This window comes from Bos javanicus, chromosome 10 (genome assembly GCF_032452875.1).
Source record: "Bos javanicus breed banteng chromosome 10, ARS-OSU_banteng_1.0, whole genome shotgun sequence".
Lineage (NCBI taxonomy): Eukaryota > Metazoa > Chordata > Mammalia > Artiodactyla > Bovidae > Bos > Bos javanicus.
This window is the reverse complement of record NC_083877.1, coordinates 19,115,662-19,143,481: the sequence shown is the minus strand read 5'-3', so window position 1 is coordinate 19,143,481 and position 27,820 is coordinate 19,115,662. Positions and strand designations below refer to the sequence as shown.

General features: G+C 46.7%; 1 protein-coding gene across 2 annotated transcripts in view; it reads left to right on the top strand.

The window, feature by feature from the left end:
• The window catches only part of HEXA (hexosaminidase subunit alpha), a 34,253-nt gene extending 9,789 nt beyond the window's left edge, over positions 1-24,464 (top strand). Inside the window, exons 2-14 of one of the 2 annotated variants that reach the window (XM_061430287.1) lie at positions 11,014-11,106; positions 12,117-12,182; positions 13,814-13,860; positions 14,368-14,478; positions 15,345-15,446; positions 16,269-16,401; positions 16,972-17,152; positions 18,056-18,142; positions 18,391-18,463; positions 19,114-19,297; positions 19,441-19,531; positions 20,450-20,554; positions 22,043-24,464. In XM_061430287.1, the coding sequence (XP_061286271.1) occupies positions 11,014-11,106; positions 12,117-12,182; positions 13,814-13,860; positions 14,368-14,478; positions 15,345-15,446; positions 16,269-16,401; positions 16,972-17,152; positions 18,056-18,142; positions 18,391-18,463; positions 19,114-19,297; positions 19,441-19,531; positions 20,450-20,554; positions 22,043-22,076 (1,307 nt within the window). In that variant the 3' untranslated portion in view covers positions 22,077-24,464. Of the gene's footprint in view, positions 1-11,013; positions 11,107-12,116; positions 12,183-13,813; positions 13,861-14,367; positions 14,479-15,344; positions 15,447-16,268; positions 16,402-16,971; positions 17,153-18,055; positions 18,143-18,390; positions 18,464-19,113; positions 19,298-19,440; positions 19,532-20,449; positions 20,555-21,579; positions 21,828-22,042 lie in introns of those variants that run through there. The other variant, XM_061430286.1, reaches the window with a different exon arrangement.
• Positions 24,465-27,820: the final 3,356 nt, after the last annotated feature.

Sequence of the window (27,820 nt, the reverse complement as noted above, 5' to 3'; positions counted from 1 at the left end):
GAAGTAAATCAGACAGAACAGACACATGTCATATGATATCACTTATATGTAAAATTCTAAAAAAGTGATACAAATGACCTTATTTACAAAACAGAAACAGACTCACAAACTTAGGTTCACCAAGGGAAAGGTGGGGGAGAGGGATAAATTAGGAGGTTGGAATTAACATATATATACTACTATATAAAATAGATTAACAACAAGGAATTACTGTTTAGTACAGGGAACTCTACTCAATACTCTGTAATGAACTTTACGGGAAAAGAATCTGAGAAAGAGTAAATACATGTATATGGACAATCAAATCACTTTACTGTACACCTGAGACTAAGGCAACATTGTCAGTCAACTATACTCCAATAGAAAAGTAAAATTTTTTTCAAAAGAAAAAAGTTTTAGGAAGTGGGATGCTTGAAAAGTAGGGGTTTTGATGGAGAAGGGGGTTAGGGGGATGACTCCAGATTTGCGATTTAGTAATTTAAATGTATTCAGCTGCCATTCACAAAGACAGAGGAAATAGTAGGAGAGCAAGGGAAGGAGTGAAAAGAGAGAGAGATTAAGAGGTTGGAGGCAGACGGGAATGATTAAAAGTGAGTTTGGTTTTGGACCTGTTGAGTGTGAGGTGCCAATTAGCTAGCAGACAGTTAGCTGAATGCTAAAGCTTGAGAGAATGAGTCCTAAAGGTGACCATGAGAGGGTGTTGAGGAGGAAAAGGAGGATGTCACTGGATGACTGCTAAGCCAGAATGTGGGTTAGTTCTTCCTCTTGGGTCACCTAGGATTTGACTAGGTGAAATCACCTAGTCACCTAGGATTATGACTAGCTTTCAGACAGAGAGGAACACTGGAGACTGGAATCCAAAGTCTTAGGTAAATAAAGAAGTGACCAGGAAGTTGCAGAGTGTTCTGACAAGGAGAGGTTCAAGATTTTACAGCTGAATGTCATGATTTCCAGAGGAGAGGTGGTGGTTGTTTTTTTACTTGATGGAAGAGGGTGGATGGCCTGGAAGCAGCCCCCATATGTCTCGCCTAGGATGTGAGAAGGAGCTGCCTCTCAGAGCAAGTTGTAGGGAGAGGCAGGCTTCAGTTTTGGGGGAAGTAGAAAAGGCTGTAGGTGTTGGTAGTTGAGTAACCATGAATGAGGCTCCAGAGGGTTGGCAGGTGTGGACGATGTGTAGTACAGGTGACTTGGTGGAGGAGAGGAAACAGCCCTCACGGGAATGGGAGTGTGGGCCCAGAAAGAGCAGAGGCAGAGTGACCAAAGAGGACAGCAGGACAACACGGTAGATTTCCATGACTATAGGACTGCCGAGGAAGGAAGTTCCAGAGATAAGCAAAGGTTCATGTATATGTGTGTGTGTGTATGAGAAATTCATATATGACAAAGGAAACATTTCCAATCAAAAGTGAAAAGATGTGTTAGTCAATAAATATGTTAGGATGACTGGTTGACGGTTATCCATTTGGAAAATTTTTTAATCTTTACCTCATGCCAAGCACAAAAGTAAATTCCAGGCGTGCTAAAGATCTAAAGATATGCCATCAAACTATTAGGACTCAAAGGAACAATTCATTTAGTCCCAGGGTAGAAGAGGCCTTTCTAAACAAGTCAATAAAGGAAACCATAAAGGAAAAGACTAACAGATTTGACTACATACAAATTAAAGCAAAAGAACCCTTAAGTTAGAAAATAAAGGACAAAATGAGGCAAATATGTAACCTTAAAAGACAAGGTTAAAATCTAGAAAGAGCTCTGCAAAGCAATAAAAGAAAATTAACTTTTAAAAAATGCAAAGACAGATGAACTTATCTACAAAACAGAAACAGACCCACAGACTTAGAGAACAGACTTGTGGTAGCCAAGGGGGAGCGGGGATGGAGAGGGGTGGTCTGGGAGTCTGGGGTCGGGGGACGCCAGCTGTTACATACAGAATGGAGAAACAACAGGGTCTTGCTGTACAGCTCAAGGAACTAGATCCACTCTCTTGGGATAAACCATAATGGACAAGAACATTTTTAAAAGAATTTTATGTGTGTGTGTGTAACTGAGTCACTTTGATGTACAGTAGAAAGCACAGTGCAACTATACTTCAATAAAAAAGTTTTTGTAAAAAAAAAAAAAAAAGCTTTTTATTGGGAAAAAAGTACAAAAAATATGACCAGTAATACAAAGCAGTGCTGAAATTCAATGACTGTTACAGGAATACAAATTAAAACAGTGCTGTATCTCAGATGGAAAGGGATTGAGATGATCTAGTTTTAGAAGGGGAGAAGGCAATGGCACCCCACTCCAGTACTCTTGCCTGGAAAATCTCCTGGACGGAGGAGCCTGGTAGGCTGCAATCCATGGGGTTGCTAAGAGTCAGACACGACTGAGCGACTTCACTTTCACCTTTTACTTTCATGCATTGGGGAAGGAAATGGCAACCCACTCCAGTGTTCTTGCCTGGAGAATCTCAGGGACGGGGGAGCCTGGTGGGCTGCCGTCTCTGGGGTCGCACAGAGTCGGACACGACTGAAGCGACTTAGCAGCAGCAGCAGCCGTTTTAGAAGGACGGAAAGATGGGCCCATGTATGTTGGTTCAGATAAACTAGTACAATAATTTGGAAGAGTAATTGGGCAGCGTCAAAACTAAAAACTTGGACTTGCCTAGTGGTTAAGAATCTGTCTACCAATGCAGGGGACACAAGTTCGATCCCTGGTCAGGGAAGATCCCACATCCTGTGGGGATCACATGCTCAGGTGCTACAACCACTGAGCCAGTATGCTGCAACCCCTGAAGCCTGTGCACTCTAGAGCCCATGCTCTGCAACAAAAGAAACCCCTGCAATGAGAAGCCCACGCACCACAACCAGAGAGCAGCCTCCACTTTGGTGCAATTAGAGAAAGCCCATGTGCAGTAGCAAAGACCCAAATAAATAATAAAAGGAAGAAATACTTCCATATTTTTGGCCTAGCATTTCTACCTCTAGGGATTTTCCTACTAAAATCTCTCACAATTGCTTTAAAAATAATATATGTATGAATATTTACTAGAGAATTGTTTATAATATTGAAAACCTAGAAGTAGTCCCAAATGTCCACAAAGAGGAAAGAAGTTGCTAATTTCAGCTTTTTAAAATTAAAGTATGTTTGGAAGTTCCTTGGTGGCCTAATGATTAGGATTCTGATTTCACTGCCATGGTCCCAGGTTGGGGAACTGAGATCCTGTAAGCTGCGTGGCATGGCCAAATGAAAAAAAAAGTTAAAGTATATCTCCAAAATGGAATTGCATTAAACACTTACAAACAATGATGTAGGTTTATATATACTGACATTAAAAGATCTGCAAATCATTTTGGTAAGTGGAAAAAAGTTACTAATATGTATTGGGCTCTCATTTTTGTTTTTAAAATAAATCTATATAGTTAAAAAAACTGGGATGTATGCAAAATGATAACCAAAGTTATCTCTTAGCATCTAGAATTATAGGGAGATGTTCTTTCAGTGGATGAGGGGAGTGAACAAGTACAGGTTAAGTTTGAAAAGTAAAGCAAAAAATAAAACTTCTAACTACAAATTTTACAAAAGAAGACAGAAGGGAAAACATTCAGGATTCACCTATGGGCTAGATGGATTGTACTTCAGAGTAGGTATTAGTAATCTATGGAGGGAAAAGAACTGTAGAACTCATGGGAGGAGGCACCATGGTCCAGACAGAGTTCAGCAGCACTCGGGGGCTCCAGGCCGGGGCAGGGAGATTCTCAGACTCCCACTTTACCAGGAGAAGTCTGACAGGGCAGCCTTGCCTCTTCTCCTGGACGCACCACTGCTCTTGTGTGTCAGCAGCTGCCCAGGCTTAGAATACCTTTTCCCTCTTGGTAGCTGGCAAACTCCAACTCAAGGTTCAAAGTCCTGCTCAGACGTCCCCTTCCAAGGTTAAGTCTTCCTCTCTGCCTCTGGAAGGAGGCAGCTATAATATCTACTGTAGCCTTAATCACACTGTTTTGTAACTGTTGTTTATATTTGTCTCTCCCACTAGACTGTGAGCTCCTCAAGGGCAGGGACCAGGGCTTGTTTTTCCTTTTAACCATCCCAGTACCTACCACAGGTCCAGATGCACAGTAAGTGCTCGGTATATCCTTGTTGGAATGAGTGAGAAATGAATGATTCCAAGGGCTCTCATTAGGTCAAGTGTGGGGAGAGGAAGCCTGGATGCCATGCATATAAAGGTGGGAGGGAGAGGAAGGACCAGCACCGGCCCCATCAAGGAGAGCACAGGACTGCTGGGCAGGGCAGACCCGAACGAGTGGGATGTGCCAGAGACTGACTGGGTTGACTTCCTTAGTTTTCACTCCAGAAGCCAAAACACATGCCACTTTATTACCAAAGCGAGTGGTATTTTCTTCATGCTGCTAAGAGTCTGTGAATTAACACATTGCTGTGATGGAAATGTTTTGATTCAGGGAGGAGCAGCGTGGGTCGAGGGACAGACTATTACGCACTGAGGTGAAGACATGGTTTCCAGATATCTGTTGTAGGAAGGAGTACTGCCTTCCAGAGAAGTAGAAAGACCCAAATCTTTGGATTTGTGGACTGAAGAGTCTTTAGAGCAGTATCTGAAAAGGCACTTTCTGGATGTCTGGGTGTCTTATTGCTATCCACCACCTGAATCCCACTTCCCAGATGGCACTAGTGGTAAAGAACCCGCCTGCCAATGCAGGAGACACAAGAGACAGAGGTTCAGTCCCTGGATCGGGAAGATCTCCTAGAGAAGGGAATGGCAACCCACTCCAGTATTCTTGCTTGGAGAATCCCATGGACAGAGGAGCCTGCAGGGCTACAGTCCATGGGGTCGCAAAGAGTCGGACACGACTGAGCATTCACAGCATGGCAACTGAATCTTAGATCTTCAGAAATACTAGGTTTGGGTGTATAAAAGTTATCTCTATATTAACTGTTTGCCATTTATACCTGATTATTGTGTAGCACAGTCATTATGCATATATAGAATTAAATATGCATTTAAAACATTCTAGCATCATTCATTTTTTCTTTTCAGCAAACATTTATTGAATGACTACCGTGTGTCAGGCACTGGGAATACAAAGACACTGAGATTGGTCCCTGCTGTTGAGGAACTCACAGCCTTGGTGAGGAGACAGACAAATAAACAGCATATATTAAGATACCTGTTATGAAAAATGTATGTATATGTTGCTTCATGATCACATAGGAAGGTCTGCTAGGAAAGGGGAGGGGACTGACAAAGTTTTACAGAAGGAAAACCAGAGCTGTTTCTTAATCAGGTGAGATATGGAGGCAATCCAAAGTTTGTTTCAATTGGAGGAAGCAATACATGCAAAGAAAAAGAGTGAGAAAATGTAGCACTTTCAGAGTTCTGTAAAGAGTTCACTGTGCTCCTGGGAGAGTTCCCAAACAGGAGCAGAGAAAGACAAGTTTGTATAATCATTCAGCAAATTCTGCACTTTATCCTGAAATCTGTGGGGAACCACCGTAGGATTTTGAAAGTCATAATCTGACTTTCCTTTTAAAAGATCACAAAGGATAGTCGATTGACATGGTATATAAATGGAAGTAGGGAGAACAACTTGGGAGATTTTTTTATAATCTAGGTGAAAATTCACAAGAGGCTGAATTAAGGCATTTAACCCAATGCGAGTGGGAAGATGCTGATGAGGTCAAGAGCCACTATCAACTTTGTAGTCACAACACTTAGTTAGATCTTTCCTTTATTATTATTTGGCTGCACTGGGTCTTCATTGCAGCGCTTGGGCTTCTCTAGTTGTGCACAGGCTCTAGAACACGTGGGCTCAGTAGTTTTGGTGCGTGGGCTTAGTTGCAGTATATGGAATCTTACTTCCCCAACCAGGGATTGAATCTGGGCCCCTTACAATGGGAATGTGGAATCTTATCTGCTGGACCACCAGGGTCCCTCTCCCTCTTATTAGTTTATATAATCTTAGTGCTTGGGCTTCCCTAGTGGTAAAGAATCCACCTGCCAATGTAGGAGTTTGATTCCTGGGTCAGGAAGATCCCCTGGAGAAGGAAATGGCAACACACTCCAGTATTCTTGCCTGGGATATCCCATGGACAGAGGAGCCTGGTGGGCTACAGTCCATGGGGTCACAAAAGAGACAACTGAGCAACTAAACAACAACAACAGATCTGAATGCTTAGCACAGGATTTGCCACATACAGTCTGAGTGAACTCCGGGAGTTGGTGATGGACAGGGAGGCCTGGTGTGCTGCGATTCATGGGGTTGCAAAGAGTCGGACATGACTGAGTGACTGAACTGAACTGAACTGAGACAGTCAATAAGTATACGTGAATGATCTTTTGATCTACTCAGAAAAATGGGAGGAGGAGGTTTCTGGTTTGGGTGACTCAATAGATGGTGTTATTATCAAATTGAGAGAGAAGGTCAGCTAGGAAGATTAATATAGAGTTAGTTCAATTCTGTGTCTAAGTTTCAAAGTGCTTTTGAGACATCTGAGTGGAGGTGTGTGAGTCTACAGCTCCAGAAGGGAAGGTAGACTTAAGAATCATCAATCACCCTGGAAGTGGATGACCTTGTCCTGAGAGAGTGTAAAGTGAGGAGAAAAGGAGAAGTCTGGAAGCTTGGGGACATGAGCATGTAGGGGAGGATGAAGGAAAAGGAGAACAAGGAAGCATGTTCAAGGCCTGAGAAGGAAGACCAAGACAGAAAGTGGCCCTTAAGCTGAGGGAGTTTAGTTTCAAGAAGGCCAGGGCTGTCTGATGCTGCCAAGAGGCCCAGAAGTGAGTGTCAGTAGAATGCTGCTTCTCTAAAGCAGGGATTTTTGTCTGTTTTGATTGCTGTTGTATCCCCAGCACTTAGGACAGCCTGGCACATAGTAAGTGCTCAATAAATTAACTGATAAATGAATGAATGAATTGAAAAAATCCCTTGCATTTAGTTGCAGAACCACAGGTCCTTGGTGAAGGTATTTTCCTAGGAGTGATGGTGAAGGAAGCTAGATTATAGTGGACTGAGGAGCCGAGAGGATGTCAGGAAGTGGCTACAGAGAGGACTGTGCACACATCTCCTCTTATGTGCTGGGCTCTGAGCTAAGCACTTTACATGCATTAATCTTCTCAACAGCCCAATAGGCTAGATACTGTTATGGTCACCAGATGAGGAACCTGCAGCTCAGAGGGGAAAATAACTTGCTCAGGGTCCCACAGCTAGAAAGTGTCAGCCAAGATTTGAACCCAGATCTATGTGACTTTAAAATTTAGCACTGAGCTGCTCAGCCTACATTTCCTATAGAGTTTCTTTGTAACCAGAAGGCGACAGAAAGAGAGACTCTTCGGGATGAGTTGAGACCAGGAAGACATGCAAATATTTTAATGCTGATGGGAGAGAATTGCAAAAAGAAATAATTTGAAGACATGGGGGAAAAGGGAACTAATTTATACAAGAGGAGCCCGGGGAGAGTTGCAGACCACAGGTAAAAGGAAGCCCCTTCCACTGAGGCAGGAGAGGAGAAGACCAGGTGTGTGTGGCAGGCAGTTTTGTCAGGGAGGAGGGGAAGGTGGGGGTGGGCAGGCTTCCCTTCTGGCTTTCTGCTGAGATTAAAGCAAGTGGCAAAACGGTTGTGGACTTGAAGAAATGGTACAAGTCTGAAATAGCTGTTGCAGAGACTGGGAAAAAGCAGTGGTGGTGGGGATTTTCAGGACGGCATCAAGGGCCCAGCCAAGATGAGAGACCAGGATTAGGTGCACCAAAGGCAGATGTTCGATGGATCCAGGTTGAGGGTTTTGCCCCCTACATGCAACAGAAGGAAGGGATGACTGTTAAGAGCATTGGCTCGATGGTGTTGGAGGTGCCCACATCTCGGGCAACAGGAAGGAAGTGAAGACGGCAGAGGAGGGAGAACAGAAACGAAATGGAAGGGTCATAGTTCTGGGACCCGCACAGCACAAACAGTGGGATTTGGGTGATAAAATGGTCTCAGGTTCCCCTGTTCTAAAGAGTTCCACCTCCAGACCTGACCTGTGATGAATAAGGCAAAACTGTGCTAAAAAGAGAGGGATAAGGAGAGAAAATTAACAGTGGTTATCCTATCAGAGAGGAAGAGGGGTGCTGAAGATAACTTTTTTTCTATAAATACTTCTGGGCTGTTTGCCTTTTTTTTTTTTTTTTCTTTTCTTTTTTGGCTGCACCAGGTGGCATGTGGGATCTCAGTTCCCCAACCAGGGATCAAACCTGCATCCCTTGCATTGGAAGCATGGATTCTTAACCACTGGACTGCCAGGGAAGTCCTTGAATTTTTTTAACTTCTTAAAAAAAAAATACAGACTTTTCATTGAACCCGGGAAAGAGCGGGCTTCCGTGAAAGCAGGGGGATGAGGGAGCAGTGGTCTGAAAGGGAACCCCAGGCTGTGTGGTTTGTCTGTGGAATCCTGAGCTGTTGGCCCTGAGGAGGAGCAGCCAGTAAACAATGGTCCCACCCTGCCATTGTTTACCAGGGAGGAAGTGGGAGCCACAGGACTCACTCAGCTTGGCAGCAGCAGAACTGAGCCAGAACTAACCCTTCCTGATCTCCCAGCTCAGTGCTCTGTTTTCCATGCTGCTTCCTGAGCACTGGAGGCTTCAATTTCCTGCTGTCCTGCCCAGGCCCATTGCAAGGGCGCCCGTTGCGATTGCTGGTGAGCCAGCTGTTTGCCAGACCCTGCTTCCCACACCTCAGTCCCTCCCAGTGCAGGGGTGTGGGTGTGTGTAGAGGCAGCTTGCCTGTCCCCTATTTCCTGTTCTCTTCAGAGTTGCGACTTGGAGGCGGAAACTACAATGATGGCCTCTGTTTACATCCGTTTAAATGACCCAGTGTCCCTCCTGTTTTGCCAGCTCTCACATCACCACCTACTCCGGTCCTTCCTCCTCAGAGCTTGTTTAAGCAGCAGCCATGACTCTGTGTCTTTTTAATCAACCCAGACCCGTATGAGTCACTGAGAGCACTTAAGATAGGGCTTCTTCACCATGAGATGGGTGGCCAGGGGTGGAGAGATAAGTCCTTAAATGAGGGGCCTTGTTCTAGGGGAAAAGTCCTTTCATTTTTGTCAGATCCTCAAAGGAGTCTGTGACCTTTCCCTTCTTAAAAGACCAGGGATTTAGAGAATGAAGTGCAGGTGTGTTTTAGAAAAACCAAAATACGATAACAGCAATTACATGTTCCCTTGTCTTCTCAGTAAGAGTTCAGATAAGCCTGGTGTTTGTGCAGCCTCTCTCGTCCTCAGGATGGGGAGTGGCAGTTGTATTAGGGAGCTGAGATTTCTCTATTTGGTAGACTGAAGTCCAGAAGGGTAAGATGATAGCTTAGGACCCTTGCCCTCTTTGGCACGCCTGCCGGGTAGATGTGCAGATGAACTCTCCACACAGTGATACTGGGGCTCTGTGGTGTGTGGGGTCCGGTGGGGACAAGGAGACGAGGGACAAGGCGGTAGTTTAAGGAGAGATATTATAGTTCTCTTCATGCCTGCCTCTCAGTGAAGCCCTCCTTGGTCTTTGGGATTTGTAGAGATGGCCCTGCACATTCTGGGTCGAGCGCACTCCCTGCCCTGACAGTCTGGTTGTCCTTCTGTGTTGTGGGCATGAGTCTTCAGGGTTTAGAATGGACCTGTGAGTTGGCCTGTTCTAGAATAGCCTCAAATTCTCTTCTGCCTCCAGGGTATAAGCAGGTGTTAGTGTGGGGCAACAGGGTGTTTACCAGCAGGGGAAAGAATGTGTTTGCTCTTGCTAGTAGGAAAGGACCTCTGATTGGCTTGCTTCTTGGCCAGCCTGAAAGCCAAGATGCAGCCATGTGGTATAGTGAGCAGGAGATTAAGCAGGCTTCCTTGTGTTCAGGGCTCCTGAGTTCCTTCTGCCTACAGATGGATAATGTTCGGGATTCCAATGTGGCTCTGAATCCTCTCTCCCTGCACTGTGCCAGACCATCCTACCCCTGACTTTGTAGTTCCATAGGAAGTCATGGATGTCATGGTGGCAATGGGGACAAATGTGGCTCCAGAAACAGAATAGAGGGAGTTCACTGAGGTTCATGCTTGGGGTTGGTACAATCAGTACCACCCTGAAGGTCATGGACAAGAACCAGTGGGAGGATGGGAAGAGACTGTCCATTTGTGTTTTGGTTTGGTGCTTTTTTTTTTTTTTCCTGTGTAGACTGGGATCTGTTGAACTGTATTAGATAGTATGTTGTCTCCAACTGAGTGGCTTTTCACTGTTGGGCAGAAGTCTGCCTTGGACAGAGAACCTGTTTGGGAAGAGGAAGGAAGGAAACAGGATGGTCTGGTGGCTACATACCTTTGCTGGAGTGGCAGCTAAGCCATTTGCGGCCCCCTCTGCACGGCAGACCCTCCTGTCACCTAGCTCCTCATCAGCTCCTAACCTGTTACAAAGCTGGACGCCTTCATCTGCAACCCTCCAGAGCAGTGCTACTTCAAGTGCTAGTCTGCAATGAGATGAGAAGCATATTCACCAGAATGTAAAACTTCCCTTCATCAAGAAAAGCTTGTTACAAGAAACTGTTAGCACTAAACTGTGTTTTCTCTGACATAACTGACTTACACTCTGGAGTCATATAAGCTTCCTATCTGTTGACCAACCAGTAACACCACTGGCACATCAGCTAATCTGCAGACCACACTTTGACTAGCAATACTCCAGAGCCACCTCTAGTTCAGACGCAGTTGTTGCGGTCTTTGAACTCCTGTAAGCCGGAAACAGAGAGCCCTGGTTGCAAAGAGCTGCTGGCAGGTCCATCATGCGAGGGCCAGGGTGGGTCACTGCGGGGAGGGGAACACGACCCCAGAGAACAAGTCAAACAGGTGACTAGGTGGCACCTGTGCCAAGGGCAGCTGTCCGCCCCCCTTTCCCTCTTACCACACACAAACTGAAAGAACTAGAGTTGGGGTCCCTCCTGTAGGGCCTTGGTTTTGCCTGATGTTTCTGGCGGCAAGTCAGCCCCACTGAGTTTATTACCCTGTCCTTGCAGAAAAACGGCATACATCAGAGAAGAATTCATTGGTGGTCCTTGTTGTCACTCCTGGATGTGACCAGTTTCCTTCTTTGGGGTCTGTAGAGAACTGTAAGTACCACTTCGTTCCTTGTTCTAGAAGCCAGCACTTGTCTGGAGCTCTAACTTCAGATGGCCTGCCCTCAGTTGCAGATGCTAGGCCTGGAGCCCTCCAGGAGGGTGGGGGACAGGGTCACCAAGTGCCCAGAACCGTCAAAGGAGAGCTTTTCCTGTGCACTCTAACCAGCGTCTGAAGGTTGGCCGTGAACATCACACTGGCTAATCACTGAGTCCCACGGGACACCTACCTTCTGAACTGAATATAATCCCTCTGGCATTTTAGGAACTTATGCACTTTGTTGGTTTTTCTCTTAGAGACCCTACACTAGACAGAGAAGAAGTTTTCGGCCATTTGAACTGAGATGAAGCCAAGTCATTCGTCCTGTGGCTGCCCTGAGCAGCAGCATTTGGGAACATCTCAGTGTGCAAAGTGAACATTCAGGTCTTGGCTTCTTCCTCACATTGCTGAGGAAGTAGCTGAAGCTTGGAGACAAAGGGAGAGGGGGGTGACTTCAAAGGCTCTGGGAACATTGTAACCTGGACTCACCCCTCCAAGCATCCCTTTCCCCTTTGTCCTTTGAGCTAAAGCCTGGCAGGAATCCATGTTTCTGGTGGGGAAACTGACCCACAGGGCAGGGGGTGCTTTGCAGAGGATTCCACGCGAGCCTGCCCCTCCTCACACACCATTTTCCGGGGCCTCAGAGTCACTGGGTGACCACCCTCCCACTCTGGCCCCAGGCCTGAGTATCAGCACTGCTCCCTCAGGGAATGCTTCTTCTTTGAAAGAAAAAATGTGTTTGTTTGTTGTTGTTGTTGTTTTTCCCACGGCATACGGGATCTTAGTTCCCTGACCAGGGATCGAACCCGTGCCCCCTGCAGTGGAAGCGCAGTCTTAACCACTGGACCACCAGGAAAGTTCCTTATTGTTGGTTTTTAATCCGAGGTTTTACAGAGAATATGTGATTCTCTGTAATCTGAGGGTAGAAATCCTTAACCTAATGGAATCCTTTCTGTCGTTTCAGACACACTGACCATAAATGATGAGCAGAGTCTCCTCCTCTCCGAGACTGTCTGGGGCGCCCTGCGAGGTAACAAGATGGGGCTGATGCTGGGAGAGAGAAGGATGATGTGGGAAGGTGGGCACTGGTGGGGTGAGGGGCAGGACTGGGGGCCAGGCAAATACCCCCAGCTTAGGAACTTGCTTTATGGAGAGCAATTGGAGTATTTCCTCAACTCCCTGCAGGGAGTGTTCTCCTCACCGCTGCCTCCAGCAGCTGGCAGGTGTCACAGCCTGTGCAGCAACAGCCACTCCCCTGGCAGGCACTCTGGGAAGCAGAGGGAGTCCCTGCAGGTGGATGGCAGGCACCAGCAGGGGCAGGCAGCTGGGGAGAGGAGCCCACCTTGCCACGCACACAGTTTGTTCAGCTCTCACCACGGGCCCAAGATTGGAAGGGCTCTTTAAAAAGGAAATCTACATCAAAATAAAGAGATAAATGTCAAAAAAGAGGTAAACAGGGATAAAATGAGGACTTTGCTAGCCAACGGGCGATAGGCCCCTGCCCTTCCTCCTGGTCCACTGAGAAGGTATTTGGTCCCTAGACGCAGACTTAGCCAAACACTTCCACCCGTTTTGGTAAGAGCTCTGCCGGTGAATGAGGGAAGTTCTCACTGAACTCCAAACCTTGTTTCAGTTTGTCTTTATTCCCTAGCCCCTCCTCCCCTCCCCTGCGTTTTGGAGAAACAGCATGCTGACTCCCCTTTCTGCCCTCTCGTACATTTTGTGTGGGTGTTAACAATTAGTCAGGTTAAAGTGGGGAGTTCTGGGACCCCAAGTGCCAGGCGTCAACGTCAGACTGGAGAGAAGCCCAAATGGTACACTGGAAGTTGGCCTCAAAGGAGGTGCTCAGTGACCCCAAAGGTCTCACAGATTTTTAAATTCTGAAAATTTAGGATTCTGGGAATCTTTTACAGGGCTTCTGCTGGGTTTGTAGAAGTGAGGGCCCAGCTGTTGAGAACATCTAGTGCTCTGGACACAGCATGCCTGCCCTTGGGCCTCACCGGAATCTAGGAGTCTGTGTCCAGTCTCCTGGGGTAGTTGCTACCTGCCAGATCTCAGCTCCCTATAGTTGGTTCTACTCTCAGGGTCTGAAGAGGAAAAGTGGATGTTTCTTTGTCTTTGGGGTCCAGCTGTGGACCCACAAGTTTATGATCTCGTTGAGTTTATGAAACTCAAGTTTATGATCACATTCTCACAATTCAAAGTGAAGAGGCAGCAGGTTGGAGGCCCCCTTTTATCAGCTCCCTTAGCTCCTAATGAGTATTATCCCCTGAACTATTTATCCCCTTGTGAGCTGGCTTGTCCTTTCATATGTCCTCATAGGCCCCAGCTGTTGAGAGCATTTAATGCTCTGGCCTCTCTTCTTAATATCTTTGTGAATTCAAGACTAGGGTTGATAGATACGAGGCATGTGGGTGAGTGTATTGCTAGGAGGGGCACAAACCCCCTTACACTGCCCGCTTCCAAAATAAAAGACAGTAAAATCGATACTGGCTTCCTATTGTCCCCCCTTTTCTAGCTGTTGAGAAGCATGCAGCTTACACTAGATTTCATTTCACTGTATGCCCAAGCACTGTGCTCTGCCACATAGGAACCTTCCAGATGGTTCTAACTCTTTACCCACCTCCCTAAGTCTTTACATCCGCCTTTCTACTTCCCTAGGTCTGGAGACATTTAGCCAGCTTATATGGAGATCTCCTGAGGGCACGGTGAGTGTGGGCCTTCAAAAAGGGCTCTTCTTAAATCTCTGGCATTTGCTCCCAATATTGAGAGTCCTGGAAATACCTTCTTTTGCCTAAAACAGAGTACTAGTGGCTTGAGATGGTCCCAAAAAGAGTATTCACAGAGATAATGGGTGGAAACTGGTTTGGTAGATTTTGCCAGTTGGGGTATAACTTAGTTCCCCTGAATCATTATTGAGCAATGACCCTGAGACCACACTGCTTTGAACATATTGAGTCAGTGAGAATTTGGTACATATGAGCTGAGTGGTGTGTGGGACAGCTGCATTGGCTGGCAGGGGAAAGTTACTCTCTGGAGAGGTACATGCTTATGGTCATTCATTTGGAGGTGTGGGGTGTTTGTGGAGATAGTTACCCTGAAAAACTGTCAGCTGGTTGGGTTTTCAGGGATCTCAGAAGACTTTTCTCATCCCCCTCTACCCCACTGGTGAATTGCCTTAGACTCCTGACATGTTCAATGTTTGGTCCACACAGTTCTATGTCAACAAGACGGATATTGAGGACTTCCCTCGCTTCCCTCACCGGGGCTTGTTGCTGGATACGTCTCGCCATTACCTGCCACTGGCTAGCATCCTGGACACTCTGGTACACAGGCCTTAAGGCTTTCTTTGCCCTTAGGATTCTGGGGTGATGGGACAACAGATAGATCTGGTGCCATATTCTTAAGGAGTTACAGAGAGCATTTATGTAACTTTATGGGTTCCTGGGAAAAATGTAAAAGATGACCTGCTCCAAGATTCAAAAAAATACGAGTGATTTAAGCGTACCCCGCTGGCTACTGAGGACCACTGTCCAGGCCATCTCCAGTGACAGAGGAGGTGGGCTGGGGAATTGGCTTCTCTGAACAAGGGCAGCTATCTTTAGTTAGTATAAAGTCTTAGGAAAGAGATGTTCAGGAGCCTTAGCTGAGGATGATCCTAACTGTCTAGAATTTGATGGGCAGTCTTAGCTGACAGTTACCCATCTGACTTACATGTCTAAGTATTCCTTTGGTGTTCTGATGGAACCAGAGAAGTGGACATCTACCAGTCTTGACATCTGAGATTTATGGCTTATAAGGCTATTAAATTCACAACAGACCTCACAGTTTTGGATAAACACTAGTCCGACAACCCAAACCAAGTGGCAAGAGGAAATATTAGTTTCCACGGTCTTGTGGGACTTCCTGACCCCAAGGTACCACAGAGCTGCAGCCCTTCTCCCAGTGTGACTGTAACTCATCCCCACAGAGGAGATACTGCTCTGTCAGCCGTCTTTGGATGTGCAGGGTCTTCCCCTTCCCTCCATGGCAGGCACAACCTGATGGGAAGGTCTGATACAGAGAACCTGTGAACACTTAGCAAGAAGCTGGGGCAGGTTGAGCCTGGGAAAGTGTGTGGCGTGGCCTGCCAAGCTTGGGGCCAAAGCTGGAGAAGTTGTACTGGGTTCACAGTGTGTGCTCTGACCTATAGGATGTCATGGCGTACAATAAATTCAACGTTTTCCACTGGCATCTGGTCGATGACTCTTCTTTCCCATACGAGAGCTTCACTTTTCCAGAACTCACCAAAAAGGTATGTTTCGATTTTACCCAAACCAAGTTGATGGCTTGAAGTCTGACTCTGGCTATGGCCCTGCTAGCAAAGGACATCAGCCCTCCTCCTAACCAGCCAGTTTAAGGGACACACTCACATATAGGAGAAGGGCACTGGCTTTGGAGTCAAGTTCAAGTCTAAACTGTACCATTAATTTCCTCTGTGACCTTCAGGAGAGAATCTTTCCTGGTCCTATTTTTTTATTTATTAATATTTTGTTAGCTGGGTATAATAACTACCTTATTTGTCTCACTGGCATCATGGCACTGAAATAAGACAATGAATGGACAGCTTGTGGGAAATTATGATACAGTTCCTTGAAGACAGCACCTGATATCAACAGGCTGTGGGTTGGTTTTCTTTCTTTTTTAAAAATAATTTTATGCATTTATTTTTGGTTGTGCTGGGTCTTCATTGCTGTGTGGGCTTTCTCTAATTGTGGCGAGCAGAGGTTACTCCATGGTTGCGGTGCGTGGGCTTCTCATTGCAGTGGCTTCTCTTTTTGCAGAGCACAGGTTCTAGGCATGCAGGTTTCAATAGTTGCAGCTCGCAGGCTCCAGAACACGGGTTCAGCAGTTGTGGCACCCTGGCTTAGTTGCTCGGAGGCATATGGGTTCTTCTTGGACCAGGGATCGAACCCGGGTCCCCTACATTGGCAGGTGGATTCTTATCTACTCTGCCACCAGGGAAGCCCTGTGGGCAGATTTTCTGATATCCAGGGCGGCCTGAAGCCATTTTGAATATCCTCTCCTCTGCTAACCTTCAGGAAATGGGATCCTGAATGTGTTTTGTGCCTTTCAGGGGTCCTACAACCCTGCTACCCACATCTACACAGCACAGGATGTGAAGGAGGTGATTGAATATGCACGGCTTCGGGGTATCCGGGTGCTGGCAGAGTTTGACACTCCTGGCCACACTCTGTCCTGGGGGCCAGGTAAGAATCATGTCTGCAGTTGGAGGGAGTCCACTAATTCCCTTCAATGGGGAGTTAGGATGTTGACTCTTGGATGTAGCATGCCCCAGCCTTGGTCTCTGGAAGAATATTTTCCATCAACTTCTTCCACTGGGAATTTAGATAGGCAGAATTTACTTTGGGCGAAAGAAGACACTTCTTACTATTAAAACATGGGCAAATTCTTCTCAGATGTCCTTGCCTGATAATGCCCTTGTAGGTCATTGTGCCCAGAGTGGAAGAAAGATTTTGCCAGTCTGTCTAGATCAGGCTCTCTGCTTTTCTGCTGGCAGACTACGTGAGGAGAGCACGCTCTGGGAGCAAGGGTGACCCCAGTGGAAGAATGTGTCAAGGCAGCAGGAGTGTGTGACAGTTGTCTGGGTATGATCTGTGGACATGTATTTCTTTGATTGTCACTAAATGCTTATGTCAGTGATTGTCTGAGTGCTCCTACCTGAGGGAATGTCTATGAACATGATGGTCATCATGTATCTGACTATACGTGGGGTTTGTGTATTTCTGACACTAGCTTCAGATTCTCTATTGCCTTAGGTGTCCCTGGATTATTAACTCCTTGCTACTCTGGGTCTCACCCCTCTGGCACCTTTGGGCCAGTGAATCCGGCTCTCAACAACACCTACGAGTTCATGAGCACATTCTTCTTGGAGATCAGTACTGTTTTCCCAGACTTTTACCTGCACCTTGGAGGAGATGAGGTTGATTTCACCTGCTGGTATGAGCCCTATGACCTCCCATCCTGGCCTACTCAGAGGAGATGTTTGCCCTGAAGAAGCTGTGTTTCAGGTGCTCCTCAGCTGTCTATCCAGATGGCTCAGGCCTTCGGCCTTTCCTCTCTCCACCTACCAAGAGGCCCTACCTGGTCTTGGCAAGTCTATGATCTTGTCATAGTCTTGAGATATTGACAGAAAAACCACCTCCAGGCACAGAATTGTCTTGGAAAGATCAGGATAGAGAAAAATAGTCCCTGCTTTTGATAGTTTAAAATAGTCTGATTGAAGAGGCAGGACACATGAATTTGAGGCTAATATATGACAATGTCTAGTTAGTATTAAATTATAAGGTTCCAGCCCTCAGATTTCCTTAGCTCAAAAGAGGCTGAGAGGCTTCTTGGAGAAATGGGAACTAGAGCTGGATCTGGGGAAAGAGTTGAGGAGAGAGAAAAAATAAAATGTAGACATTGTGTAGCAAGGGAGCTGCCATGGGTGACAGACAGCAATCTTGTGTATACACTTGGAATAAAGAATAAACATTAAGGAAAAAGCAGGATATGCCCAGGGTGTGGGAGGTAAGAGACGGAAACCAGAATCCAGTGTGCCCGCGTCAAGACCTCAGAGCCTTATGTCATGGCCCAGAGAGACTGAGATGTGTTCTCTTTGGAAGTGAACTTGAAGCTCTTCAGGTCCAAGCTTAGCCTTTCTTGGCCTATATCAGTGGTCCCCTTTCACTTAGCTTTTTCAGCCATACTCCCCAAAGTTGTGGCCTCTTGAGATCCTCAGTTGATTGGTTTTTCAGATGAAGAAAAAAAAAAAGTTGTGGGAGGCCAGGTGACAAATCCCCAAGCTTTGGGCTTTGAGGATGTCAAAAGAATTAATCTTCATTTTCTCTTGGGATTCAGGAAGTCCAACCCAGATATCCAGGCCTTTATGAAGAAGAAAGGCTTTGGTGATGACTTCAAGAAGCTGGAATCCTTCTACATCCAGACGTGAGGACGTAGCGGGAGTGGGCAGTCACCCTCCTTCAGAGTCCTCACTTTCCATAGCAGGGCCAGGCCCTGCTGGGCCACTTTCTGGGCCCCTGAAGGGGTCCTCTGTCCTGTCCTTTCTGGTTGGAGTGGTCGGTTCCCAACTGGTCAGACAGGAATGGGCCCCTAGCCAGGCTCTGCCCCCAGGGCACTGGCACCAGTAGCTCAGAGCCTCTCGGAACTGAGCAAACACTCTCTGTACTCTCTAGGCTACTGGACATTGTCTCTGCCTATGGCAAGGGCTACGTGGTGTGGCAGGAGGTGTTTGATAATAAAGTAAAGGTGAGCCTGGGGCAGAGAAGAGGTGCTCCCCTCAGGGCCTCCCTCTGCTCTCCCATCCTTTCCCTGCTTCTGCATGGATACAGAGCTCAGAGCCCTGAGTGTGGGTGTCAGAGCCTCCATTTGTCTTCCCTCACTATGAACCGATTGAGTTACTTGTGCTGCTAGGTTACTTGGGATTCCTGAAACTGGCATGATGGGTTGGGTTTTCATTCCTGTGTCATAGACTAGGATCTTCCAGGCCTGGGAGCAGGGCTATCTTCTCCTTCATCATCAACTAGTAAGATCCCACCTTCCTGCCACATCAGGGGCTCTGCAGGAACCACATCCCATCTTCAGACACATCTGGAGATACTTGGACATAACAGCCCCTGATGAGTTTTCTAGGCCCCACTGCTTGCCTCTGTTAGTTCACTGCTGGGGTTACTGTCTCAGTGTAGACAGGACAGCTGCAGAGGGGTTAGGGGAGGAGGCAGCACGGAGCTCTCCTAGGGCCTTTGGGGGCCTTGGCCTCTGCACTGGGCTAGAAGTTCAGTGGCTAGGGGTCACAGAGAAATGCTTTGCTGCTGGGGAGCAGAGGGGGCTCACACCCCCCTGGCCTGGGCTGCTTGCATGGCCCGGGAACCTCTGTGCCATTTGACCTTTTGTGACAGGTTCGGCCAGACACAATCATCCAGGTATGGCGAGAAGAGATACCAGTAAAATACGTGAAGGAGTTGGCACTGGTCACCAGAGCTGGCTTTCGGGCCCTGCTTTCTGCCCCCTGGTACCTGAACCATATAACTTATGGCCCTGACTGGAAGGAGATCTACCTGGTGGAGCCCCTGGCATTTGAAGGTAAACAGGGAGCTCTCCTTGCTGCCAAAGCAGCTGGGGGAGAGAAGGAGAGTTGGACATTTCAGATCAGCAGATGAAATGGCCTGAGGAGAGGACCACGTTGGGAAGGTGGTTGAGGCCTGTCTTTGCTTGTTTTCCCTCAGGTAGCCCTGAGCAGAAGGCCCTGGTGATTGGCGGAGAGGCCTGTATGTGGGGAGAGTATGTGGACAGCACAAACCTGGTCCCCAGGCTCTGGTAAGGGCTTTCTGGGGGTGTGGAGGGTTGGGCTTGTGGCATGGGCTCTCCCTCCCAGGCTCAGTCCCCTCCAGCCACCACCAGCCAAGTGCCGTCCTCAGGCCTGGGAGAGAAGGGGCCTCGCGCTGTTGCTTCTGCTTGTGTGGGACAGCCCTCTCCTGCCTGACTTCTGTATTTGCGCCTGCAGCCCCTTAGGTGTGTCACATGGAGACTGTTGGGCTTCCCTGGGGGCTCAGTGGTAAAGAATCTGCCTGCAATGCAGGAAAACTTGGTTTGGTCCCTGGGTTAGGAAGATCCCCTGGAGAAGGAAATGGCAACCCACTCCAGTATTCTTGCCTGGGAAATCCCATGGACAGAGGGGCCTGACAAGGTACAGTCCACGGGGTCACAGAAGAGTTAGACGTGACTCGGACATGACAACTAACCAACAACATGGAGATCGTTGTCCCCACTTCACACACAGGGATAAGGAGGTCTGGAGAGCACGTTGAGAGAATTTTGTTTTCAGGATGGCTCAGGATCCAGCCCTGAGATGCCCAGTCTCTGTACTAAGACTCCTCTCTGCTGTCTCCTCAGAGTGCTGCTACCCCTCAGCAAGCTTGGGGGCTGTGTAGAGTTTACATTTTGAGAACAGCTGCCGCCACCGCCATCAATAACTGTTTACAATGCCTTTCAGACGGACTGTGGTCCCTGTGTCTTTGGGAGAGGAGGAGGGATCACTATCCTCATTTTACTGAAGATGAAGCAGGGCCCTGGCAGTCCTGGGGAGCCCTCCAGTGAGCTGTCACTCTGATTAAAGTGTCGGTCACATCCCTCGGCCCCAAGCTAGTCCGGGATGCCTAAACAAGAGGCTGTGGGTGTCCAGCACCCTTGCGGGGAACCCAGAGCCCAAACGGGGTGCCCCTCTCCTTTCTGCAGGCCTAGAGCAGGGGCTGTTGCCGAGAGGCTGTGGAGCAACAAGATGGTGTCCAACCTGGACTTTGCCTTTAAACGTCTGGCACACTTCCGCTGTGAGCTGCTGAGGTAAGCAGGCCATGGGCAGATCGGGGGCTGGGGATCCCTTCCTGACAGGAAGAGAACACTGATAATAGCTAACACGTGCAGAAGTGTGTTGAGGGGGCAAGCCCTGTGCTCAGCCCTCTGCTGACGCTGCTTCATTCAGTCTTCGCCACAGCCCTATCAGGGGATGGAGTTTTTATCCCCATTTCAGAGGCAGGCAGCTGAGGCACAGAGAAGTTCAGTAACTTGCCCAAAGTTGCTCACAACCAGGACTTGAACTGCCTTCACTGTCTGTGCTCTTATCCATGGCCGTGCTCTTATGGGTTCTCATGACACCCATGTCCCAGTTGGGGTGGGCCTGCGTAAGAGGGTCAGTTCCCTGGTTCATTCATTGACTTGGTTTTGAGACTCTGGGGAAACAGCTTCATAGAGAGCAGAGTCCCAGGCTGAGAGCCAGGCATGTGGGGTCTAAGCCTCTACTGTCTAATTTACTGGGTGACTTTGAGCGAGTTCCTTACCATCTCTGAGCAGATAACTTATTTGGATAATAAAGGAGGCATGCACTAAAGAGATCGAGGTGCACTAAAGAGATCGGTCAGGTCCTGGAACTGGTGAGGCTGAGATTTCATGCCCACACCTTGTGGATGGGCTGGACAGTGCCTTGGTGCCCCCTTAGAGCCATTAATGGGGGCTCAGTGGCCAAGAGCACTGGGCACATTGTAGGCGTCCACCTTTTTTCTCAAGAGGCTGAGTGATTTGGGGCTGGGGCACAGAAGCAGGGAGGCATTCCTCAAGATTCCGAGGTGTCCCTGTGTCAGGATCACTGAGGCACCCGATCCAGATGGCAGATTCTCGCAACACACAGCCCCACCCCAGCAAGAATCTCTGGAAGCGAGACCCCGAGGAATTTTGGTGTCTAGTGACAGCGTGAAATCCATTGAACTGGGGGAAGGGGAGACTGTTGATTGTAGTGGAGAAGATGTTGCTGGAGCCTAAAACTAACTGCCTTCGAGGACTCACGGTACCTGTTTCTTAACATTCTCTTGCAGGCGTGGTGTCCAGGCCCAGCCCCTCAGCGTAGGCTACTGTGACATGGAGTTTGAACAAACCTGAGCAAGTAGCCCCCGGCACCAAGGAGGGTACTGGCCCTAGGAGAGCGGAAGCGGGGCCAGGCTTCCACTGCACCCCGCCCGGGGGATGGAGCCCCTTGCCCACGTGCCCCTGTGCCTAGAGGCAAGGGGGCTGGTGCTGGCGCTGGCGTCCAATAAAGAGTGATGTGGCGTTTTTCTATAACAAACATGGATTACCTGTGTGGAAACAAATGTGAGTGGCCCTAGGGAAGGGGAACTGCCAGGACTGGCCTTCTGCTCCTAAGGGTGATAGGCTCAGTGGGGCCCAGCCAGCGTGGGCTCAGTATCTGCCCCTGGAGGGATCTTGTAAGTTGAGGGCTGGGAACGAAACTTGTATCCTCTGTGCCGTCCTACCCTGCCTGAGTTTTGATGCCTCTCCTAGCTCACCAGAGTCCAGACACATACCCCATCCTTAGACTCGTCACCTGGACCCCTGAGGCTTCTGTACATGGAACACAACAGCACAGGCGACCAAAGCAGTCCCAGAAGCGGCAGGGGCCCCAGCCCAACCTGGGCACAGAACAGCCCCGCCCCATGCAGATCACGAACCGCCCTCCCCAGAGCTTTTCTTCTGCTTTAGGTTTCTTGTTACTTCCATTTCATGCAACCATTATTAAATATTGAACACATACTATGATCTTGGCACTGTGGTAGGTGGTTAAATTTGAAGGACTTAGTCCCCAGAGGCCCTGGTACACTCCCCAAAATGCCAGCAACCTCCACCCCTCCTCCCACCCATTTTCAATCCAGTAGCATCTTCTCTGAGAACTGCTGGCACAGCTGAGACCATGTGAGGAAAGCCCCTGGAGGACCAAGAGGTGGGTGTGTGGCTCTGGAAGAGTCTTTGCACCAGTGACCAGTCTTCCGTAGGAAGAAATGGCTCATGGACCCAGACTGCCCCCTAAAGGTGTCATGTTCAGAAGTGACAGTGCAGCCCAGAATCCGGGCCAGCAGTGCACAGCAGCTGTTTCAGATGTGGATTTCTTTGACCATTTTTAAGTTATTTTACCTTGTCCTGGGCTGGAAGGACAATGGAGAGGTACAGACATTTCTTTCAGAAAGTTTCCAATCTCGTGGATACAGAAAGTTGGGGAAGGCAGGCCTGAAAAGGGATCTCAGTAAAATTTGGTCCTTAAATAGCATCCTTCAGTTCCTTGCTCATGCTCCTTTGGGGACCTGACTGAATGTGCACCAATCAGGCCTTCTTGCACTATTACTATAGGGACAGGCTGCGCACCTTCTACCTGAAGAATTCTTAGGGAAAGCTGAGCTCAGGGCTCTGGCCTGGAGAGAAACAACTTAAGCTCTACTATCTGTGCCTACTAAAGGAGCACCTTACTCTATTACGCGGAGAAACATTTGGGGAGTTCCCAGGCAAGGACCCTGTAGAAATGCTGCTATACTTCAAGTGCCCCTTCTTGATCATAATTGGAATATTGCTATTGTTTGGTATAATATTTAATAAAAAGACAGTAAATTTTAGGTCTCAAGTCAATGAAGGAAGAGGCCATGAAAATAGCTGTACTAAAGCAGTAAGATTCTATGATTTCTTATTCCTCTTATAAATATTTTCTTTAATGTTGTCATTTTTTTTACAAATTAAAAAAAAATCAGTATTGTGCTGATCCCCACCCTCCACCAATGTATCTCTGCCCACCTCCCCCCACCGCCGCTGATCATGAGAACATTTACCTGAAGGTCATCATCCCCAACCTCCACCAGTGCATCTCTGGGCCCCCTGATCATGAAAGCATTTATGGGAAGGTCATCATCCCCAACCTCCACCAGTGCATCTCTGGGCCCCCTGATCATGAAAGCATTTATGGGAAGGTCATCATTCCCAACCTCCACCAGTGCATCTCTGGGCCCCTTGATTATGAGAGCATTTACTGGAAGGTCATCATCCCCAGCCTCCACTAGTGCATCTCTGGGCCCCCTGATGATGAGAGCATTTACCAGAAGGTCATCATCCCTAACCTCCACCAGTGCATCTCTGGACCCCTAATCATGATAGCATTTACCTGAAGGTCATCATCAGACCCTGAACTGCTGACAGGATAGAGGGAGTACCTGTGGAACTGCCCGCTCAGTTCCAATGCCCAAAGTCACTGCTGCTCCTCCTCATTGCCCTTTACCTGTCCCACCTTGCTCCGGGCCAGGCTCCTCTGGCCTGCTTGTGTTCTCTGTACACCACCAGGGGGCGGGAAAATGCCTGGACTGATTTCCTGGCTCTAGTTATCTTTGGGTACAAAGAGTCGGCCCGTGCTGCTCTCTGAAATCTCCTAAGGATGCAAAGCCTCCCCAGTAGGAATAAAGTGAAGGAACAAATGGAGGCTGAGAAGACATTCAGCTCGCCCTCTCTCGGGCAGGAGTTGGGGCAGTGTGCCAGGTGTCCCTCACTTCTTAGAAACGTGGTGTTTTGAGGTGTACCTCAGTGGATCAGTGTAGGGATAGGATAGTGGAGGACTTGGGAGCCTGGTTGCTCCATAGGACTAGAGATGAGGGACATAGCAAGGGGTGAGGAAAGCTGAAAGATACTGGGGAAAGGTGAAAAAAGGATTATATGATACAGATTGAATTTAATTTATATCAGTGTAGATGAACATACCTAGTGGCAACATTGCTAGCTCTCTAAAGTTTAGATTTTTATAGTTTTTGTCAATATCACTTATCAATCAGTACAGGCTGTGAAAATTGTATTTCATGTACTTTTTTTCCTACTAAGAAAGAAAATAAGTAGGAATTGTCTTTGTCTTAAAATCATTCCGTTTTTCCTTTATAAATAAACTTTGAAAGTTTGAAAATCTGTGTCCTTTATATCATTAATAAATATAGAATATAAATACATATTAACTAACTTCAGTGAAACATTTACTTGTTGATTTTTTTCAACACTGTTCACTCTTAACTATATATAAATCTTCACAATTGTTTTTAAAATCCTTTCTGATACAGCCTTGTGTGTGTATGTGTGTGTGTGTTTCATGCATTTTTCAGTGAGATTTTTGAAAATGTCTATGAACCTTGTTTTATTTTCACAGTAATTACTGTATTCTAACCATATCCATGTTGGGTCTTCCGTACCACAGTAAGAACTTTTATTTAAGTATTTCAAATGTGTCAAACAGAAAATTGTAGGGAATAACATAATAAACACAGTATAACCATACCACTCAGCTTTATCACATCTCAATAGTTGCATCTGCTTTAAATTTATGTTATTTTTAAGAGATGAAACATATATGTCCCCCACTTCCAGTTCCACTCTCCTGCTTCCCAAAATAACCACTTTCTAGATTTTATTTTAAATCTTATTTCCTCTGGAAATCTGATACTTAGCTATGATTTTTCTTCATTATTAATAAATTCTTTATGGCTCACTTCATAGCAAATTAGGAAGGGACATTTTGGAACCCACTCAGAAAAGGGGTTTGTGTGTGTGTCTACTCAGAAAAGGGGTGTGTGTATGTGTGTGTAGACAGACCAGCTGGCAAGCAGACATGGAAATGGGGCATTTGTGCTGTGCTGATGTGCTGCTGGATTTAAGAGAACATGTTAGGGACATCCAGATAATTATTTATTATAAACGAGAAGATATTTAAGAAGAAAATATTCAGAGAAAACTATACAGATGTTTACCTGACTTAACATAAGTTAGAAATCTGAGTGAAGACATTTGTGGAAATCCGCCCAGGGGAACAGAAGTGCTGCTGTCATTTCTCTGTGCTTGTGTCAGGGGCCGGCGTAAGCGCTTGTTCAGATGTTAATTTACTTAATACTCATCCCAGCCAGTGAGGTAGATCAATATTATCCTCACCGGACAGATAAGGAAACGGACATAGGTGAGATGATTCGTTCATGGTTACCTAGCAAGGCTGAGTCAGGCTTTGTGCACAGGGCCTATGGATCCAGGCTCACCGAGTTCATCCTAGCCTATCCTGTGTCAGGCCATCAGTCGCAGCCTCACACTGTACCAGACGTCTCCCTGCTCTTAAACTCCACACACACACACACACATAAAGCTGGGTACTCAATTATGTCTGGGCTCGAATCCATGTCCTCCCACTTTTCAAACTCTTCCTTACAGATGGTTCCATTCTTTGAGCACACACACATGTACAATGTCCCTTATCTCTAAACAAATTAAAAACTCTCCATCCCGCTTTTTCTCAGTCAAGTTGCCTGCAACAACTACAAGAATTTATCTCCATTTCTCCACTTCTCATTCAGTCCTCATGAAGGCTGCTCTCACTGAGGTGAACAATAACTTGTAAGTTGCAAAGTCAACATATCTCAGTAATTAAAATATCACTTGCCCTTTCCTTGTATTTTGAGATTTTGATCACTCCTTTGAAATTCTTTCTTCCCTGACTTCTGTGACACCATTCTTCCCTGAGTTTTCCCCTACGTCTTTCATGATTGTTTCTCAGCCTGCATCACTGATGACTCCAGAAAAATCCGATTCCACAGCCAATCATTTTTAAGGTTTTCCTCTTCTATACTTTCTTCTCAGTGATCTCGTTTACACTCAAACAGATCTTTAGCTATATGTATATATCTATATGTACAAAGCTCCAAACTCATCCACTCCATATCATCTGAAGCTCACATGCCAAACAATTCATCATCCTTCTTCATAGCTCCCTGCTCTACTGCTCTACCATTATTCTGCTACTTATTGCAGCCAAAATCTGGGAATCATCTTTAACTACCCCCATCTATCATAATAGCCTTCTAATCCGTCACTAAGTCGCACCCATTCTGTACCAATAACTCTTAGAGCCATTAACTCATCTCCATTTGCACCGCCACTATCTTAATAAGCCCATCACATCTTCCCTGAACTTAGAATAGGATCCTGATAACACCGGCCTCAAGTGACGCTCCAATACTTTGGCCACCTGATGCAAAGAGCCAATTCATTGGAAAAGACCCTGATGCTGGGAAAGATTGAAGGCAAAAGGAGAAGGAGGGCAGCAGAAGATGAGATGGTTAGATAGCATCATCAACTCACAGGACATAAATCTGAGCAAACTCTGGGAGACGGTGAAGGACAAGGAAGCCTGGTGTGCTGTGGTCCATGGGGTTGCAAAGAACCAGACATGACTTAGCGACTGGACAACAACATCACACTTCCCTCAAGTCATCGTTTTAAGCTGCAAATCAGATTTCCTGCTTCTGCTTTTTAAAGCTATTTAGTTACCATTTGGCTGTGCTGGGTCTTAGTTGCAGCACACAGGATCTTCGGTCTTCATTGCAGCACATGTGCTCTCTTAGCTGTGGCATGGGGACTCTTAGTTATACGCATGGGATCTAGTTCCCCGACCAGGGATCAAGCCTGGGCCTCCTGCATGGGGAGAGTAGAGTCCTAACCACGGGACAACCAGGGGAGTCCCTCAATTTCATGCTTTTAATTTTTCAAAATTGCCCCCTTGTCTAATTCACTTAGCAGGGTATATAAGTCTCCCACTCCAAGATGATGTGTCTTGAGTGCTCCATCATCAAGTCCTGACATTCTACCTGTATTAGTCAAGCCTCCTTTAGTTGCAGGGAAATAGCTCAAACTGGCTAATAAAAAATGACACTGCTTCATGTAACTGCATGCCTCATGTAACAAGAGTCAACAATTATATGATCCTTGGAATAAATCTAATGAAAGACATACAGGAACTTTATAAAGTTTGAAAAAAATTTTCAAAGACAGTCAGATGTCTTTTGAAAGAACACCCAGATATAAATATGTAACATGTTCATAAACGAGAAGACCCAAGATTGTAAGGATTTTAAAATGATCTGCAGATTCAATGTGATTCCAATTATAATGCTAATTTTATTCTTTAGTGAATAACAGTTTGTCCAGAATAATAACATCACTGTTAATGATTATGATACCTTATGAATAAGTGAAACAAATGACAGCAATGTTGTGAAGGATGGGAGGCAGAGATTGGGAACACTCTATTATGAGGCTCTTGTACTGCTCATGAAGCAGTACAGTGTTTGACAATGGACTTTGATAAATTGTAAATGTATTTTATAAACCTCAGGATAACTACTAAAGTGAAAAAAGAAGTATAACTGATATAGTAAGAAAGCAAAGCATTCAAAATGTTCAGTTAAAACCATAAAAGGCAGAGAAAGAGTAGAAGATGAAACGGAA